The sequence below is a fragment of the Mrakia frigida genome (assembly GCF_051309035.1).
Source record: "Mrakia frigida strain ATCC 22029 unplaced genomic scaffold BDY24scaffold_57, whole genome shotgun sequence".
Taxonomy (NCBI): domain Eukaryota; kingdom Fungi; phylum Basidiomycota; class Tremellomycetes; order Cystofilobasidiales; family Mrakiaceae; genus Mrakia; species Mrakia frigida.
Genome location: NW_027481224.1, coordinates 14,713 through 31,513, shown reverse-complemented (window position 1 = coordinate 31,513; position 16,801 = coordinate 14,713). Strand labels below are relative to the sequence as shown.

Below are 16,801 nucleotides of genomic sequence, written 5' to 3'. Positions count from 1 at the left end.
CTGAAGGAGCTACTACTAGATGAGATCATCAAGATCAAAAGCCCAAACTAAACAAACAATGAGGAAGGAGAAGAAGGAGACCGAAACAAAACGAAACGAGAGAAGATCACCTCCCTCCCTTCTGCAAAGCCTCCACAGCCCTCGCTCCTTCGGAAATAATCGTAGCTTCCTCAGCCTATGATCGCAACACGCCAAACAAAGGTAGAAAGAGTCAGCGATCACGTTTCCCCTTCGTTCGTTTCGGAACGAGAGAAAAACAGGGAGTCAAACTCACCCAAGGCAGCCTAAACACCTCACTCCTCCTCAGATCCTCGGGAGCCAACCCCGTTCCAGCCACTCCGTTCACCTCTCCTCCGAGAGCAAGACTGAGATCCCTCGCTTGGGAATCGAGCCATTTGTGGATGAAGGCGGAGGGGTCCGAGGCGAAGGATTGAAGGAAGTCTCGCTTCGTTCGAGAGTTTCGGAGGGCGATGGCTAGGTTTGAGATCTATGAAGGAAAGGAAGGAAAGAGAGAGAGAGGACGTTAGCGTTGGAAGAGAGGTTGTGGGTGAGGGAGGGGAGAAAGGAGAAAGGAGCGCGACGAGACCGAGGACGAAGAGAGAAAGTCGACTCACCTCCTCATCCAACCCGACGATCTCCTTCCCTCCCTCCTCCGAGAAAGCCTGAAGAGCAGTGTTGATTCTGCTCTTGTAAGGGTCGTCCATCTCGACTTCGAAATCGTAGACTTTGGGGTGGACGTGTCGCTCGACGTCGGTTCGGATGGTGTAGCGGATGACGACGGGGTCAGGAAGAGCGATCCAGCGGTTGATGACTTCGGGGAGGTAGTGGATGGGAAGGGAGTCGTGACCGAAGATCTGAAACAAAAAGAAAGAGTGATCAGCGAGTGAACGAAGAACGAAAAGGATAAGGAACTCCAACTCGACGCGACGAGAAGCCGAAACCGAAGACTCACCCTCCTCAGCTTCGCATCCGCGTTGATCTTCTTCCTGTCGTCCTTATCCTGCAGGTTGTTGATCTTGATGTAACTCCAGAGAGCAGCCAGGATCCCAACCCTCGTCTCCTCCTTCACGTCCAGGACGGTTGCGAACTCTCCGACAACCTTGTACCTCGCAGGTTGATGGTCGAGGTGCATGATGATTCGGATAGGGATGTTGTTCGAGCCGTTTCGCATGATGGTGAAGCCGTCCTGGGCTGGAGAGGAGGTGTGCTTGTTCCACTGTGAGAGCGAAGCGAGACGAAGGAAGGTCAGGCGGGAGGGAAGAGGGAAGAGCGAAGGAAGGGCGAGAAAACGAACCTCAATGATGTTGGGACCAGGCTGGACACTGGGATCACTCCTGTCTAGCTCGACGACCATGGACTTGAGGAAAGTGGAGAACTTGCGTTTCGAGGACTTGTCTAGACGAGGGTTTCCGCTCTGCGAAAGGGAGACGAGAGGGAAGGGATCCGGCGGGTCAGCTTGAGCTCTCTTTCGACGTTTCTTCTCACGCCGTCGGCTCAACCTCCCTTCCTCTATTCTCGAACCCCCTCTCGACACACACAGATCTCAGCATACAAGTGAACACTCACATCCAGCAACCTCCCTTCAATCTTCAGCGCCCAACTCGGGATGGCTCCAGCTTCTGGACCGGGAACGTCTGACTCTCCTGCTGGCGGTGGTGGTGGGGTTTGGAAGGAAGAGGTGTTGGAAAGGTAGACTCGGATTGTTCGTTTGACCTGGGAGGTTGAAGGGTTTGGCGTCAGTCAGGTTGAAGAAGGGAGGAGGGAAGGAAGGAGAGTGCGAGCTCGAAGTCGAGAAGGAGAGTCGGTATCACACGACGAGAAGCCGAATACTCGAGAGTTTCGAAAGCCTTGTGACTCTAGAGAGAGCTCTTGCATATATCTGCCCACGAGCTGCTCTGAAAGTGGGCGTTCGGCGTGAAACTCGAGGTCGAAGGGAGAGATAGGAAGCGAGCTCGTCGTCTCGCTCCTTCCTTCCCTCCCTCCCCTCCTCTTCTCCTCCTTGCTCCCTCCATCCATCCACGACTGGAGACCCACGAACGAAGCTCTCAAACACTCACCTTTACCGGTCTCCCGACTGCATCCTGCACCTCGACCTTCTTCCTCGTAATCGTCCAATCCAGCTTCTGCTCCATCTCGACCAGATCCGCGTACATCTTGGATTCAGGGATCGAGAGCAACGCAGGGAGGGGTGGGAGTCGTTTCCTAGAGAATTAATTTCAAGGAGAAGGGCGGAGACGGATAGAGAGCGGAGTCAGAATCTGCTTCCGAGGGATGTATAAGAAGTAGGAGCACAGAGAGAGAGAAGGCGAGAGAGCTCACTTTGGTTTGGGTTGTTGAGGAAGGACGGTTTCTGAAGGTCGTTTGTTCAAGGAAGGTTGCTGTTGTTGTTGTTGATGTTGCTGCTGTTGTTGATACTGGTGCTGCTGCGCGTACTGAGCCAGCATCTGTTGCTGCTGTTGAGAAGTAGGGACGGACATGGGGAGAGGAAGGAGGGGGAGGAGCGAGGAAGGGAGTTGGAGGTCAACCGACCGAAAGGAGAGGAGGGAGCAGAGGGAGAGGGTTGGGATGCGATTTCGGAGACAAACTTCGAGTCGACATATCTTATCTACGCATTCATCTCATAAGAAGGCGAGACGTCGGAAGGGTTTTTTTTTTTTTTTTTCTTCTCTTCTAGTTGTTTTACACAAGGAGAAACCGAGCTCCTCTCCTCCCTTCCCTCCCAACGTCAACCTCCTCGTCCTCGTCCCCTCGCCTTCCTTCCTCTCCGGGGTTCTTCCCTCCCTCAAGATGCCTATCGGTTCTCCTCCCTCCTCGTTTACTCCTGGATCTCCTCCCGGTACCAGTCAACCAGTCGCTCCTCCGTCTCGACAAGAAATCGAACGGAAACTATCGGTCCATTCGATCTCAACCTCGGACTCTCCGCATCCAAGGACGAGGATGGCGAGAGCGAGTTCTTGCTTTGTGTCTTTCTGTATACAGACTTTGAAAGCTGACTACTTTTTATTTGATCTTGTCGTCTATACAGAAAGGATCGCTTCCTCTCCCTATAATGCCTTCCTCTCCTGGTCCTCCTTCTTCCTTCTTGCCCTCCTCTGGAACGTCCGTCTCGTCTTCTTCCTCCCAAGTCTTGTCCTCCTCCCCTCAAGCACCTTGTTCGCCTCCACCCTCTCTCTCGATCTCGACTCTCTCTTCGATCAACAACAATAACAACAACAACAACAACGTCGGCGATTCCATCTCCTCCCCTTCCTCGGCCCTTCCTTCAACCGCCCTCCCAAGCTCAACCTCCCAGAACCTGTCCGCTATATCGGAAACTGCGGGAGTCAGAACCTTCTCGGACTCGGAGAACGAGTTGGACTACGAAGCCGAGGACGAGGAGGACGAGGAGGAGGAGGAAGAGGAAGAGGGAGAGGAAGGAGAGGAGGACGGGGAGATGAGAAGGAAGGTCGAAGGAGAGAGGGTTCTCAAGAGTGGTTATCTGGAGAAGAAGGGAGAGAAGAGGAAGGTGAGTTTCAGAATCTCTACATTTTCACCTCGAGGGTTTTATCTCTGCGAAGGGAAGGATCGAAACCGCCTTCCCTTTGAGCTCGCACCCCCTTCTTCCTTTGTTGGCCTCTTTTGTATGACCTCGCTGACTTCTTTTTCCCTTGTTTGCTCTCCTCTTATAGAACTGGAAGAAGCGTTGGTTCGTTCTCCGAACCGAGAAGCTCTCCTACTACAAGGACGATCGAGTTCGTCCCACCTTCCTTCCCTCACTCTCTCTCGCCTCAACTTCCCTCCGCCGACCGCCTTCTCTTTCCCTCTCTTTTCACAGGAATACAAACTCCTTCGACTCATCGATCTTCACGATATCCACTCGGTCGCCCTCGTTCAACTCAAGAAGTACTCGTCCGCCATCTGTCTCGTCACTCAGACTCGAACCTACTACATCAAAGCTCGCACCACCAACGACGCCGAAAGCTGGGTCGAGGCCATCAAGCTCGCCAGGAAGGAGCTCAAGGAGTCGGACGAACTCAAGACGAAGTCTCCTGCTGCTCAGGGAGGAGCTGGATTGTCCACTGCTGGAACTGGAGGAGGAGGAGCGCCAGCAACTTCGAGACGAATGGGAGGAGGAGGAAGCACGAGCTCGACAGGAGGAGGACCCTCTTTCCCTTCGTCGCCTACACCAGCAGGACCTCCTTCCAACCGATCCGTCTCTCCTTCCTACTCGGCTTCCTCGACGGGTGGTGGTGGAGGAGGCGGCGTCGGACTTTTCAACCCAAGCTCTGCCTTCCTTTCCTCTCCCTCCCAGTCCTCAGCCGCTCCCAACTCCCCTCCTTCCCCCCTTCGAATCAACCCCAACCAACCCGAATGGACCATCTCCCCTACCACCGTCGGCTCCCCTATCAACATCATCACCAACTCCTCTCCCGTCGATCTTGGACCACCCTCCTCTCCGACTCGAGGAGGCAACGCTTCGTCGTCCGAGGACGAGGACTTCGACGAGGCTCCGACGCCAGCTGCTCCTCAGATCATCTCGACGGATCCGAACAAGGTCATCCTGAGTGGGTACCTGATGAAGTTGGGCAAGAGGAAGAACTGGAGGAAGAGATGGTTCGTGTTGACGAGTGGAAGCTTGGTGTACTGTTCGAGCCACATGGTGAGCTCCCGTTTCTTTCTTCTCTTTCTCGTTCGGCTTCCCTCGACGACGCGTCCTCTTCGATGCACCTCGGATCGGCCTAGACGCTGACTCGCCTTATCTCTTTCCTTTTATTCCCGCCTGTAGGACACGAAACCTCATCGAATCATCCCTCTCTCTCGAATCCTGGACGCGCTCGAGTACGAACCCGCACCCAAGGAATCGTCCCTCTCCAACCCTCTTCGATCCATGAGCGACAACAGTAACTCTGCCGACCCATCCTCTGCCGCTGGAACACCCGTCAAAGCCATGTCGCCCTCCTCGAGTCTGGCAGGAGGACTGGGAGGAGGAGAAAAGTCGAAACAACACGTCGAACACTCGCTCAAGATCGTCACAGCCAAGAAGGCTTTCATCCTCTGTGCTCCCTCGGAGGAAGAAGAGATCAAGTGGCTCTCAGCTATCCAGGCTCTCGTCGCTCGTCGAACTGGAGGTCAACCCACTTCGACCCCCAAGATCCCTCCTCCCATCCCTCACTCTTCCTCCTCCTCAACCATTCGAGCTTCCTCCCAACCCAACGCCCCTCCTTCAGCCAACATCCCCACCATTCACGAGCAACCTCCCTCCCCACCAGCCCTTCCTCCTTCTACCATCCCTGGAAGCCACGTCCTCCTCGCTGGTCAACCCAGATCTCGAACTCCCTCCCCCTCGAGACAACCTGCTCCTCCGTCCCACTCGCAGTACCTCCCTTCGATCGAGTCACAGTTCTCGCAAGCGGCGGCGGAAATGTTCCCTGCTCGGTCGGGATCAGAGTCGGAGAGTGGGAAGGAGAGGGAAAGGGAGAAGGCTCCGGTTGTGAGGAGGGAGAGGAGTGACACGACGGCAGGGAAGGAAGCGGTCGAGAACGTTAGGAGATGTGAGTGTAGACCATCTTGCTTTCTAGTCGACTTCGAAGCTGAAACTGACCTCTGTCTGTGTTTTACTCTCGCAGTATACCACCCCGAGGAGACCCAATCGTAGCTCCGTCCAAACTCCCGTCGCGTCGTCTTTTTCTCTTCTCTTTTCCCTCTCTCGTAATACTTTCTCTCGTACAGGAGCTCATACTTATCGCAAATCTCCTCCTCCTCTCCATACGTATCTCCTCCCTTCCCTCACGATCTATACAACCCACACGCGCTTCTCTCTCTCTCGCTCTCGTTCTTCAACCCTTCCTTCGTTTCACGCTCGTTCTTTCGTCTCGTTTGCTCTCTTGCTCTTTCGCTTTTCTTCCTTTCCTACCTTAATACCCTTGTTGCATCTGCTCTTTCTAATATCCTCGTTTGGCCTGCTCGTTTCCAGCAATGAGAGAGGAGGGAGAGAGGGACGAGGTCGGTGAGCTCGATCCGTCGTCGTTCTCAAACCAAAAGTGTTTCTTTAACGTTCCCCTTTGAAGGCAGAAGTCTGTCATTTTCTCGTCTGAACGGCTACGAAGAGACGCGAAGGATATAGCATCGACGTAAAAGATGAGAAATCTGAGGACGTGGGAAAAGAGAAGGCTAATCAGCGGCCGTCTCGAGGGCTAGGCTAGGTGAGACCTCCCTCTGCTCTCTGGTCTCAGCTTGGGCTTTTGGATCTCTCCTTTCGCTTCCACCCTCCACTCCCCTCCTTCTTCCACTTTCGACCTCTCAGCTCGACAGCGTCTCATCAATACACGCCCAGGAGGCTTTGTTCTTGGTGAAAACAAGCCAACGAGCTTTCGCCGAACCCCCCTTTGATCGTCGACTCAAGAAACGAGCTCCTCCCAATCCCTTCCTTCCTCTCCCTCCCAACTCAACCCAACTCCCTCCCTCTCGCCTCTGGGCCCGTTGGCTCTTCATCGCCTTCATCGGTCGTCCTAGCAACCATCCTAGATGTCGGATCCGTCTCACAGTCGACAAGCGTCGAGTTCCTCCTCTTCGACGAGATCGTACTCTCGACCTCTTTCGACGTCCTCCTTCCCATCTTCAACCTCAACGCAACCACCTCCTCCCAGTAAAGGATACTCTCGGTCGAGAGCGGGAGGGATCGATTTCGGACTACCACCTCCACCTGTGCTAGAGGAGAAGGGGACAGGACCAGGAGGAGGTCTTTGGGGACCACCTCTCGCTGGAGCCGGAGGGAGTCCGATCAAGAAAGCAGCAGGAGCAACAGGAAGTTCTTCCACCTCGACCTCGACCTCGACCTCGACCTCTTCTTCCTCAGCAACAGCCAGGACGAGCTCTTCTTCTAGTAGGATTCCTCAACGAGAGAGACAGGCCTCCCTCACGCCCTCCTCGTCCTCCTCGTCGTCCTCGACCTCGGCCCATCTCCCTCCTCCTCCTCCTCCTTCGTCCACTTCCATGTCAACCTCCTCTTCAACGTCCTCCTCCTCCTCCTCTCACTCTCATCGAAAATCTCAACCTCTTCCACCGTTACCATCTTCCTCGTCGCTTAATCGACTGAGTCGTGCTCCTCCTCGTTCGTCTCCTTCAACGACTCCAACCTCGCGAACTTCGAATCGAGCTCCTCCTCCGTCCCCTTCCCATCAAAGCAACCATCGTCCTTCAACCATCTCGTCCTTCCCACCAACTCGAACAACATCCCTTACAGCTCCTTCCTCTCCTACTACAACAACCACCTCAACCTCCTCGCATCGGCACTCGCAGGCACTCTCTTTCGCTTCCTCCTCTCCTCGAACGTCCTCCTACTCGTACGGAAGCTTATCCCTCTCCTCCTCACCTTACACCGTCTACCAACCTCAAGTATCCATTCGATCAGCTTCCGGTACAGGAGGAGACGAGACCGTTCGACAACGGAGGGAGAGGAGACCGTCGTTTGGTTCGACGTCGTTCGGAGGAGGAGCAGGAGGAGACGCGGGTCCGTCGTCTTGGAGGAAGGCTGCTGCTGCGGCAGGAGGAGAGGATAGCAGTTCTCTCAAGTCGCTGGAAAGATCCGTCAGAAGGAGAGGATCGTCGTCGGATGATGAGGAGGATCAACAGGAGGACGAGGACGACAATCTTCTCGGCCAGCAGGAGCTCAGGAGACCCAGCTGGGTGAGCGTAAGGATCCCGTCGCTGTCGTTGCCCTCGGGGAGGAGCGATTCGACCGTTACCATCACTTCTGGCAACGGAGCGAGGAGGAGGAGCAGCAGCAGTGGAGAAAAGGCAGGAGGAGGAGGAGGGAGTCCTTTGATGGATGAGCTCCCTCTTCCTTCGTCCCACGTCTCGGTCACCTCGACTTCTTCGCCGTCACCTTCGTTCACCTCGTTCGCTTCGTCCCAACCCGACGCTTCACCTACCTTCCCTTCGACTTCACTGTTCAACTCTACACGTTCCTCCCCCCCTTCCACCACTTCGACTCGAACAGGCGTTCGACCTCCTCCCATCGTCCTCCCTCCGTCAGCAGCGTTCCAGTCCCAGTCCCAAGCTCAACCCTCAATACACTCCCCCGTCACCAGCTCAACAACAGCAACCAACCTCCTCACGTCCACCTCCCCACTCATCTCTCCTCCCGTCCTCCCAGCTCGAAGTCCCCTCCGACCGCGGTACGGATCTCCCTCCCCTTCCCACGCTTCGATATCTTCCTCTTCTCGCCATCGTCGAAACGCTTCCAACAGGACGAGCTCGTCGTTCTCTCAGTCGTCCTTGACCGACTTCCACGACCAGGACGCAGAGGGAGGAGAGCTCGAGCTCGACGCGGAGTTGGCAAGGAGGACGACTTCGTCTTCTTCTTTTTCGACAAAGGGAGGAGTGGATGCCAACTGGTCGAAGCGGAAGGGACAGAACGAGTCGTATAGATCTGGTGGCGGTGGGAAGGAAGTCTGGTTGGATGAGAGTCAGGAGGAGCACGAGAGCAGGGACGACGGCTGGGCGGAGGAGGTGAGATCTCTTTCGAGAGGAGGCGGAGGCGAGTCTGGGAGTGTGACCGGAGGGTCTGATGCTGGTGGGGGAGGAGCGAGGTCGAGACCGACCAGTCGAGCTGGGTCGACGACAAAGACGAAGTTGAAACGGAGGGAGGCGAGGGTGAGTCTCGGGCCTGGTTCTGCGTTTTAGGAGGGAAGAGAGAGCTGGACTGACTTTTGAATGCCTTTTTTTTGGTTTGGTTTGGGGTTCAGGTGACCTCAATCTACATGGGAGAGTCCTCGGATTCGAACGCAGAGTCGCCGCGTCGCTCGCTTCCTCCAGCGCCTCCTCTCGCTCGAGCAGCTCCTCCGACCCCCACCGCTGCCACCCTTCCTTTCTCAGCAACAACCACTCAAGCGGCTTTCCCTCCCTCGTCCTCCCTCGGTCCTCGCTCGCCGTCCTGCCCGGCGTTCTCGACCCTTCAGGAGATCCCAAACGAAACCCTCCCTTCCGACTCCACCGTCACTCAGAACCTCACTCTCCTCGCCTCTCCAACCATCATCATCCCTCCCATCCCAAGCTTCTCGTCGATATCGTCCTCGGGACCCATCCTCTCCCCCTCTTCAGCTCACGCTCGATCCATCTCCCAACCTCTCGCCTCCCCAAGCCTCAACAAACCTCTCCCTTCCCCGTCCCTCCCAACTCCTACCACCAAACGAGCTCATCTCCTCCACGAGATCCACTCGACCGAACGGTCCTACGCTCTCGATCTTGCTCTCGTTAGAGACGCGTACATCCAACGGCTCAGACCTACCAACGGGAACGGGATGGCCTCGGGAGCGACGACGGCAGGAGAACCAACGCCGACCTCGTCCAGTCGGAACTCCATCTACACGAGTACGGAAGTGGGAGTCTTCGGGGACGACAACAGGAATCGAGGACCGAGAAGGATCAGCGTTTCGTCGACGAGTTTGGGCACCCTCACCACTTCCCCTCTCCCTCCTTCCACTCCGTTCAGTCCAGATGGATTCCGATCCCCTCCCCTCTCGGACGCAGCTTCCTTGGCTTCAGCTTCCAACTCGTACTTCCCTTCCTACGGGAGCAGCTCGGTCGTCACCTCGCCGAGGTTCGTCTTCTCACCTGGATCGACGACGAGCCTGGGAGGAGTGGGACCGCTGTCGACGGCGGACGTGAGAGCCGTGTTCTTGAACGTGGAGGCTCTGGCGGCGTTGGCGGAGGAGTTTGCGAGTGTGCTGGAGAGGATGGCGGGGAAGGAGGAAGGGATGGATATGGTTGGGGAAGCGTTCTTGACGATGGTGAGTTTTCGAACGCGTCTGTTTTTCGTTCGTTCGTTCGTTCGTTCAACCAAAACTGACCCTCTCTTCCTTCGACCAACTCAAGATGCCCCGAATCAAACAAGCCTACACCTCCTACTGCCCTCGTCAATCCGCCGCCAACGTCCGACTCGTCGAACTCCTCGGCAACCCTTCCTACTCCTCCTACTTCGCCGAATGCTGGTCCATCGCTCAACCTCACACCAAAGCCTGGGATCTCCCCTCCCTCCTCATCAAACCCGTTCAACGAGTCCTCAAGTACCCGCTCCTCCTCGACGATCTCCTCAAATGCACTCCTCCTCATCATCCCGACTTCGAGAACTTGGAGAAGGCAGCGAAACTCATCAAGTCCGTTGCGGACGAGATCAACGAGGTCAAGCGAAGGAAGGATACGGTCGATAGGATCATGAACGGGAAACACGCAGGTGTGTCGTCGACATCGTCGTCGTCCCTTACCAACAAGGACTCCAAGTCGAAACGAGGCGTCAAGATGGGCTTCTCCAGGAAATCGGACAAGGATCGAGTTTCCTCTGCCTCCAGCTCGATCCAATCAGCAGCAGGAACAGCAGCAGCCGTCTTGCAGTTCACCCCCGAGAGTTACGAGAGGTTGAGGGAGACGGAGGAGGAGTATGCGAGGTTGGTGAGCAAGTTGATGGTGGCTGAAGCGACGGCGAAGAAGATGGGGAAGCTGGTTGCGTCGAGTGGGATCAAGGCGAGGGAGGTTTGGATTGCGCAGCGGCAGACGGTGGAGGGGTGGAGGAGGTTGATCAATTTGGGAGGGATGGAGCCGGTGGAGGATATTAGGATCGAGGCGTATAGAGGGGTGGTGCATGAGATTTTGGAAGGGCCTTGTAGGGCGATGGTGAGTCTTTTCGTTTTGCTTTCGACGCGTCGACTCGACGAATTTCCTCCCTTTCCTCTGCTCCCTCTCTCCCTTCGTCTCGTCTTGTCGTCCCTTATAGTCTTCGAGACTCTTACTGACTCGTCTTCTTTTTCGTGCCCTTGTTCTCACAGGACGAAGAACTTCGAGACTCCCTCGTCCCCAACCTCGTCACCCTCTTCAACATCTGCAAAGGACCTCGAACCGTCATCCTCAAACGAAACGCCAAAAACGGAGACTACAATCGAGTCGTCATCTCCAAGAACAAAGGAGAATGGGATCGACTCTCTGGCGAACTCGTCGAAGGAGCTCAGATCTTCGTCGCTCTGCATCATCAACTCCTCGCCGAACTCCCAGCCCTCCTCGACGGATTCGCAGCCATTCTCGATCTCATCGTGACGGCGCTGGCGGCGTGTCATGCTAGGTTCCATAGGGAGGTGGGGACGAAGTTGCAGAGGTTCTGGGAGGAGTTCCCGCCGGTGGTGATGGACGGGGAGTTGGGAAGAGGAGAGGGAGGAGAGGTCGGGAGGTCGGATGGAGTGGCGATTGTTAGGGTTTGGGAGGAGGCTTCTAGGTCTCCGAGGGAGATGATGGAGTCGTTGGCGATTACGAGGAAATGTGAGTTCTACTTTTTGAAGCTACTGCTCGAGACGAGACGAGAACGAACGCGTCTGACTGATCTCTCCTCTTGCTCTTCTTCGTCTTCCCAGTCAACGTCCGAGTTATGGAGCCCCCAACCCTCATCGCATCTGGATCGTCAACTCCCAACCCTCACGGAATCATTTCTCGGTCTTCCAGCAACATGTCGATTCGTCGCAGCGACACGGCTTCCTCGGGTCCTCGAACCTCAGTCGCGTCGAACTCGACCTCCTCCTCCTCTTCCCTCCCCTTCGAATCCCGATCTCGATCCTCCTCCAACGCTCGTCCACCCCTCCCATCTCCTACCTCCCCTCTTCCTCTTCCAGGAGGCGAAACCAAGACAGGAATGTTTCACTTCCGAACCAAGTCGAAAGGATCGAAACTCGAACGTCACGGATCCCAGAACGCCCTCACCCCTACTCCTTCCCTTACTCCACCCTCCCTTCCTCTCACCTCTCGATCCCAAACCCTCCCACCCGTGCCAACATCGAGCACCCACATCCCCATCCCACTTCGGACAGCTCCGAAGAGGAACTCGGATCACTCTTTGGCGTCGTCCCACGGTCCAGCCCTTTCAGCTCTTTCGTTCGAGGGATCGGATACCAACCCAGACGCGTTCTCGGAATCAGTGGCGAGGAGGCTATCCCATCCCGACGATGAGGACGAGCATCACCATCACCAGCACCAGCATCGAGGAGATCGAGACTCGTTCAACGCGCCAGGAGGAGGAGGAGGGTTCAGCAACGGGTTCGACTTCGAGCAGAGGACCGCCGCTACCAACGGCGACGTCGACGAGCAACCTGAATCTCCTCTTACTCCGGTCCATCCTTACGCTGCTTCGGCTGTTACTCCGACGAAGGCGAACGGGAACGGTCGAGGAGGAAACATCAAGCTCGACGCTCCTCCTCGTCCTCCTCAGGTCCAGATCAACCGTTCCGCCGCCGCCGACGACGAGAAAGAGCTGGATTCTCCGATGCCGACGCTTTATCGGTGCGAGTGCGTGGCAGATTGTGAGCCTTCGTTTTCTTCATTTCTCGTTTTCTCGAGATCGAAGTCGAGCGCGTCGTCTGACTTCTCTCTGCTTCTCTTCTTCGTTCTCAGTCGATCTTCGAGGACTCAGCATCTCCTACATGGAACATGATTTCCTCAGCATTCGACGAGGAGAGGAGATCGACGTGGTGTTCGAGATAGGCCGAGTGGACGAGTTGGATAACTTCCCGTTGGATGTTGGACGTGAGTCGCCTTCTCTTTCTCTTCCCGGTTCCGTCACGAGTTTGGGAGCGGGTAAAAAAAAAACGATTTGGAGCTGACTGTTTTTGGTTGTTTGGTTTGTCGTTTGACAGTGGAGGACGACGGGCTCCTCATCGGACGAGATCAGAACGGTCTTCAGGGTTTCGTGCTTTGCTCGTTCCTCGTGAGTTTGATCCTCCCCTTTTCTCCCTTTCCTTTGCTCGTCTCGAGCTTCCACTGACCGACATCCTTCTCTGCTCTTTCTCCCTCTCCGACAGCACCCTCTCGAGGCCAACGAGTAGCCGTCCCTCCTCTCGCCGCCGTCGCGTCCTCTTTCCTGCCTCGTTCTTTCTTCTTTCTTCTCTCTCTTTCGCTCTTGGGTCTTTAGTTTCCTTTTTACTCTCTTCTTTTCACACGGACACTTTCCTATACTCTCCTCGCTCGTATCACCTAGATCAGTTCTCGACCTTCTTTCGTTCTTCCTCTCGACTTCTTTCTTGGATCTGCTCCTCGACTTTCTTCTTTACTAATGTTGTGACTACCCTTTCGTTTCACCTTTCTTCGCCTTCGCTTCTCTTTCTTCTCGTATGGCCTGTTTCTTCGTACCTTCATGTCATGGAACGACTTCGCTTGTCCGCTCTTCCTTCCTTCGGTTCTCGACGAGGGCCGAACTAGCATAACAGAGAGTGACTACGACGTTTCTGACGACCGAGAAAGGGATAGCTCAAAGTGAGAGAGAGAGAAGAGTACGAAAGCGTCTCAGCAAGAGTATGCAAAGCAAGAGGGAGGAGAACGAAGGAAGCAGGAAGAGACGAGAAGGAGCAGGCAAGGAGAGACAGAACGATAGCGCGTGGAAAAATGTAAGCTACAGAATATAAGCTCTAACCTGGTTGAGATAGTGCGTGTAAGATTATGAAAGAGGTAAAAACAAAGGGAAAAGAAGCGAAGCAAACCGAACACTCAATCAACATTCTCAGTTCCTCGAATTCGCCCTCACCTTAGCCAGCCTCTCCCTCATATCCGCCAAACTCGTCGCTCCTCCTCCTCCTGATCCAGCTTTGGCAGGTGCGGGGATCCGAGAGGTTGGAGCGGCGCCTGTGGATGGGGGTGGAGGCGGGAGTCGAGAGGAGGTTGACGCGACGGGTCCGAGAGGACGAGGGAGACCTAGTCCTGAAGTTGAGGTTGAGGGTTTGGATGATGATGGTGGAAGGAGGGAGGTGGCAACGGTGGGTTGGTAAGTTGAAGAGGAGGAAGAGGATGTTGGGATGGTGCTGGTGGAGGACGAAGGAGTGCGGGAGTGGGTTTTGGAGGGAAGTGGAACGACGCTGGAGGGAGAGGGCATCCTCAAAGCAATGTTCGTAGGGAGAGGTCGAAGGGAGGAAGAGGTGGTTGCTCGAGAGAGTGCCGAAGAAGAGGAGGAAGGTCGGATTCCGAGCGGGCGAGTGGACGAGAGTTCGGCTCCTGCTCCTCCTGTCCGAGAGTCTGATCCTCCTCTTGACACTCCCTGAGCTGAAGCTGATCCAAGTCTCGAGGACGAGGTCGATGTTGGGATCGAAGGGCCGAGTCCTGCCTCCGACGACGATGGCTTCCCTCCTCCTCCGAATCGGAACGACTCTGCCCTCTTCAATCCTGTCCCAACAGCGACGGTCTCCGAAGTCGGTGGTCTTCCAGCGAGGTTTGTTGAACTGACCCTCAAAGAGAGCGTCGACTGAGTTCGGTACGACGACGTCGAGCTTGACCGGCCATGTCCTCGAGTTGGAGTTGGAGTTGGACGCTGTATCGATTCGAGTGAGGCAGCTCCCGTCATCGCGGAAGGAGGAGCTGGGTTCACCGTCCGAGTGGAGGGAGATCGTGTGAGTGAGGATACTGGAAGAGGCGTTGCGAGAGAGAGAGATCGACGGTGGGTTGATGGCGTGGGTCTGGATCGGGAGGAAGAGGGCGGGCAGGTCGTGGAGGTGGGTTTGGTTGGATCGGCTGCTCGAGAGGGTCTTGGAGTTCCAGATGATCTTGGAGTACCAATGAGAGGAGCGGGCACTCGGATCTCAGATGCCATTGAGGTGCGTCTTGGAAGAGGTGCTCGTCGAGGGGTCGATTCGAGAGAAGAGGGTTCCGGAAGAGGAGAGGCGACGAGGGGAGGAGTCTTTGGGGTCCTCGACGACGAAGATACCGGTGCTAGTTGAGATCTCGACGACGAACTAGGAAGGGCGAGAGTTTGGGAAGATGGTGATCTTCGACGAGCGAAGTCGGCAGCTGGAACGAACAGGGAAAGAAAGAAGAGTCAGCATCGAGACGCGTCTTCCTTCGTTTTGGGCAGGCAGAGAGACGAACGAACCCTTCTTCATCACCACGTCCCTCTGCAGCTTCTCCGCTTCCGTGATCTTGCCACCGTAAACTCCAAACGACTCGTCCTCCTCGTTCCCAGCCTTCCTCGGGGACTCTCCCTCGATGATAAAAGTCACGTCTCCGTCGTCCTCCGGTTCCTCCTCGAGTAGGTACGATTGGTTAGAGAGTGTAGAGAAGACGCTGCGTCGAGAAAAGATCGAGACGAACGGACGTCAGTAGGGGTTCGCTGAGAGGGGAGGCGATCCGAAGCAATCTCACCTCTTCGTTCCGTTAAACGACTCGAGTCCGCTGAAGGTCGTGTCTCCGAGTCTCGAGAGAGGTCGTTCGTGAAGGAGGATAGTGCTATCTCCTGGTGCGAGGTTGAAGGTGCTACAAAGAAGAAGAACGAAGGCGACGAAATCAGCTGGAGTGGAATCGAGAGGGACGAACACGACCCAGACTCACCTAGCTCGTCCGTCGAAGGGTGCGGCGAAGGTCACGTCGGCAGCCTCGTTGATCACGAAGGAAGTCTCCTCAAATAAGCTCGTGGCATTTCCGAGGTTGTGGAAGGTGCTATTGAAGCAAGGCAAGAGAAAAGTCAGCTCTTCGGTCGGACGACGCGTTGAAGAAGAGAAAGTAAACTCACCTGGCTCCTCCGTTGAACGATCCAGCGAGAGTGACGTCGGCCGAGAGGAGAGGAGGAGCTTGGTCGAGCAGGCTTGTAGTGTCTGCGACGGGGTTGAAGATGCTGGGAAACCAAGGAAGACGAGAGTCAGGAAGAGACTTGGTTTGGCTCAATCTAAACGAGACTCACCTCGCCATTCCGTTGAAGGCAGGTTCCATAGGCTCAGAGACCTCGAGATGGAAGGTAATCGGTTCTGGCTCGATAACCGTCGGCGGCGAAGGGAAACTGCGAGCAGAAGGAAAGACGAGAAGGTCAGGTCGGCGGAGAAGAAAAGACGCGAACGGCGAGCGAGAAACGCACCTCTCTTCCTTCTCCAGCTTCAACGCAGGAACCCTACGAGTCAGACCCAAGAAGAAAATAGTCAGCGCCCATCGCTCTCTCTCGAGGCAAGAATCATCCAAACTCACTCTTCCTCCTGCTCCTCGACTGCCGCCTCAAACTCAACCTCGCTCTTCCTCCCTTTCCCCTTCCAAACCGCCCCACCCTTCAACTCCTCCAGATCCCAAGACCCATCCATCCCCTTCGTATCCAAAGAGTCCCCATCAGCCTCCAGCCCGAGCAGCTGCTCATCCTCCCCTAGAAGGTTGAAGAAGCTCGCGTCCGCGTCGAAGGCGAGCTGCAGCGTCTCGTCTGCTTCGTTTCCTGCTGGCGACCACGGTGATTCTGGAGCGACGACGGATCGAGGTGTGTTGATCCTCATAGGTGAGGATGAAGAAATGGAAGCCTCCAACGCTCGAATTCGAAGAGGTCGAGGAGTCGCTTTGATCGCGGGTGCTGGACGAGTTGAAGAGGGCGAGGGGAGGAAGGGACGAGTGTTGTTGAGCTTGTTGACTTGACTTTCCTCCTCTTCCTTGATGATCTGCTCGGTGAGGGTTGAGAGATCGAGAGTGAAGGAAGAATCTGCCATTCCTGAGAAGGATTCATCGAGAATGTCTTTGTTTGGGGAGGTAGTGGAGTTGAGAGGGGAGGAGTAGAAACCACCTCGGTCGAAGTTGAAGGAGGAGGAGGAAGAGGTTGAGGAGGATTCGCTTCCTGCTGGACTTGCTGAAGCGAGGGTTTGAGGAAATGGAGGGGAGGCAGAGAAGATGGGATAAGTAGTGGTGGACGCGATAGTTTTCCTTGGGGTGATGGATTCTGAGAAGGAGGAGGAGGAGTCGTTGTCGTAGGAGAAGGAGGAGGGAGGAGGAAGGTTGGGTTGAGGAGCAGGAGCCGACGAGGTTGCTGGGGATATCGAGGATTTCGAAGATGATACTGGAG

At 55.6% G+C, this 16,801-nt stretch overlaps 4 protein-coding genes across 4 annotated transcripts; 2 read left to right on the top strand and 2 right to left on the bottom strand.

Moving 5' to 3' along the window:
* Positions 1-13: 13 nt before the first annotated feature.
* On the bottom strand, positions 14-2,518 carry BDY24DRAFT_404835 (uncharacterized protein). The gene is made up of 8 exons (XM_076642553.1): positions 2,320-2,518; positions 2,058-2,202; positions 1,567-1,713; positions 1,295-1,414; positions 953-1,216; positions 615-854; positions 275-487; positions 14-175 (listed from the first exon to the last, which is right to left on the bottom strand). Exons 1-8 carry the CDS (start codon positions 2,475-2,477, stop codon positions 107-109), a joined length of 1,356 nt encoding a protein of 451 aa, XP_076492136.1. The 5' UTR covers positions 2,478-2,518; the 3' UTR covers positions 14-106.
* Positions 2,519-2,727: 209 nt separating this feature from the next.
* On the top strand, positions 2,728-5,942 carry BDY24DRAFT_404832 (uncharacterized protein). Its single transcript, XM_076642552.1, has 6 exons — positions 2,728-2,946; positions 3,026-3,505; positions 3,669-3,731; positions 3,815-4,639; positions 4,766-5,531; positions 5,607-5,942. The coding sequence occupies exons 1-6, from the start codon at positions 2,788-2,790 to the stop codon at positions 5,633-5,635; spliced, it is 2,322 nt and encodes a 773-aa protein (XP_076492135.1). The 5' UTR covers positions 2,728-2,787; the 3' UTR covers positions 5,636-5,942.
* A 2,559-nt stretch (positions 5,943-8,501) lies between these two features.
* Positions 8,502-12,913, top strand: BDY24DRAFT_245187 (uncharacterized protein). Its single transcript, XM_076636747.1, has 7 exons — positions 8,502-9,770; positions 9,856-10,650; positions 10,803-11,286; positions 11,379-12,317; positions 12,409-12,540; positions 12,651-12,721; positions 12,816-12,913. The coding sequence occupies exons 1-7, from the start codon at positions 8,742-8,744 to the stop codon at positions 12,837-12,839; spliced, it is 3,474 nt and encodes a 1,157-aa protein (XP_076492134.1). The 5' UTR covers positions 8,502-8,741; the 3' UTR covers positions 12,840-12,913.
* A 289-nt stretch (positions 12,914-13,202) lies between these two features.
* BDY24DRAFT_404828 (uncharacterized protein) lies at positions 13,203-16,537 on the bottom strand. Its single transcript, XM_076642551.1, has 8 exons — positions 15,952-16,537; positions 15,845-15,877; positions 15,674-15,769; positions 15,506-15,607; positions 15,325-15,432; positions 15,139-15,249; positions 14,870-15,060; positions 13,203-14,787 (listed from the first exon to the last, which is right to left on the bottom strand). The coding sequence occupies exons 1-8, from the start codon at positions 16,449-16,451 to the stop codon at positions 13,511-13,513; spliced, it is 2,418 nt and encodes an 805-aa protein (XP_076492133.1). The 5' UTR covers positions 16,452-16,537; the 3' UTR covers positions 13,203-13,510.
* Positions 16,538-16,801: the final 264 nt, after the last annotated feature.

What these genes read in the sequence shown, in the direction of transcription:
- BDY24DRAFT_404835 (XM_076642553.1), bottom strand. Translation starts at nt 2,477, where the DNA reads ATGTCCGTCCCTACTTCTCAACAGCAGCAACAGATGCTGGCTCAGTAC. An exon ending in CCTCAACAACCCAAACCAAA is followed by an intron (nt 2,203 to 2,319) that starts GTGAGCTCTCTC and finishes TTAATTCTCTAG; the next exon opens with GAAACGACTCCCACCCCTCC. An exon ending in AGGTGTTTAGGCTGCCTTGG is followed by an intron (nt 176 to 274) that starts GTGAGTTTGACT and finishes TTGCGATCATAG; the next exon opens with GCTGAGGAAGCTACGATTAT.
- BDY24DRAFT_404832 (XM_076642552.1), top strand. Translation starts at nt 2,788, where the DNA reads ATGCCTATCGGTTCTCCTCCCTCCTCGTTTACTCCTGGATCTCCTCCC. An exon ending in CAAGGACGAGGATGGCGAGA is followed by an intron (nt 2,947 to 3,025) that starts GCGAGTTCTTGC and finishes TCGTCTATACAG; the next exon opens with AAAGGATCGCTTCCTCTCCC. An exon ending in CCTACTACAAGGACGATCGA is followed by an intron (nt 3,732 to 3,814) that starts GTTCGTCCCACC and finishes CTCTTTTCACAG; the next exon opens with GAATACAAACTCCTTCGACT.
- BDY24DRAFT_245187 (XM_076636747.1), top strand. Translation starts at nt 8,742, where the DNA reads ATGGGAGAGTCCTCGGATTCGAACGCAGAGTCGCCGCGTCGCTCGCTT. An exon ending in CTTCCCGTTGGATGTTGGAC is followed by an intron (nt 12,541 to 12,650) that starts GTGAGTCGCCTT and finishes GTCGTTTGACAG; the next exon opens with TGGAGGACGACGGGCTCCTC. An exon ending in TCGTGCTTTGCTCGTTCCTC is followed by an intron (nt 12,722 to 12,815) that starts GTGAGTTTGATC and finishes CCTCTCCGACAG; the next exon opens with CACCCTCTCGAGGCCAACGA.
- BDY24DRAFT_404828 (XM_076642551.1), bottom strand. Translation starts at nt 16,451, where the DNA reads ATGGCAGATTCTTCCTTCACTCTCGATCTCTCAACCCTCACCGAGCAG. An exon ending in GCCTTCAACGGAATGGCGAG is followed by an intron (nt 15,608 to 15,673) that starts GTGAGTCTCGTT and finishes TTGGTTTCCCAG; the next exon opens with CATCTTCAACCCCGTCGCAG. An exon ending in CCCTTCGACGGACGAGCTAG is followed by an intron (nt 15,250 to 15,324) that starts GTGAGTCTGGGT and finishes TCTTCTTTGTAG; the next exon opens with CACCTTCAACCTCGCACCAG.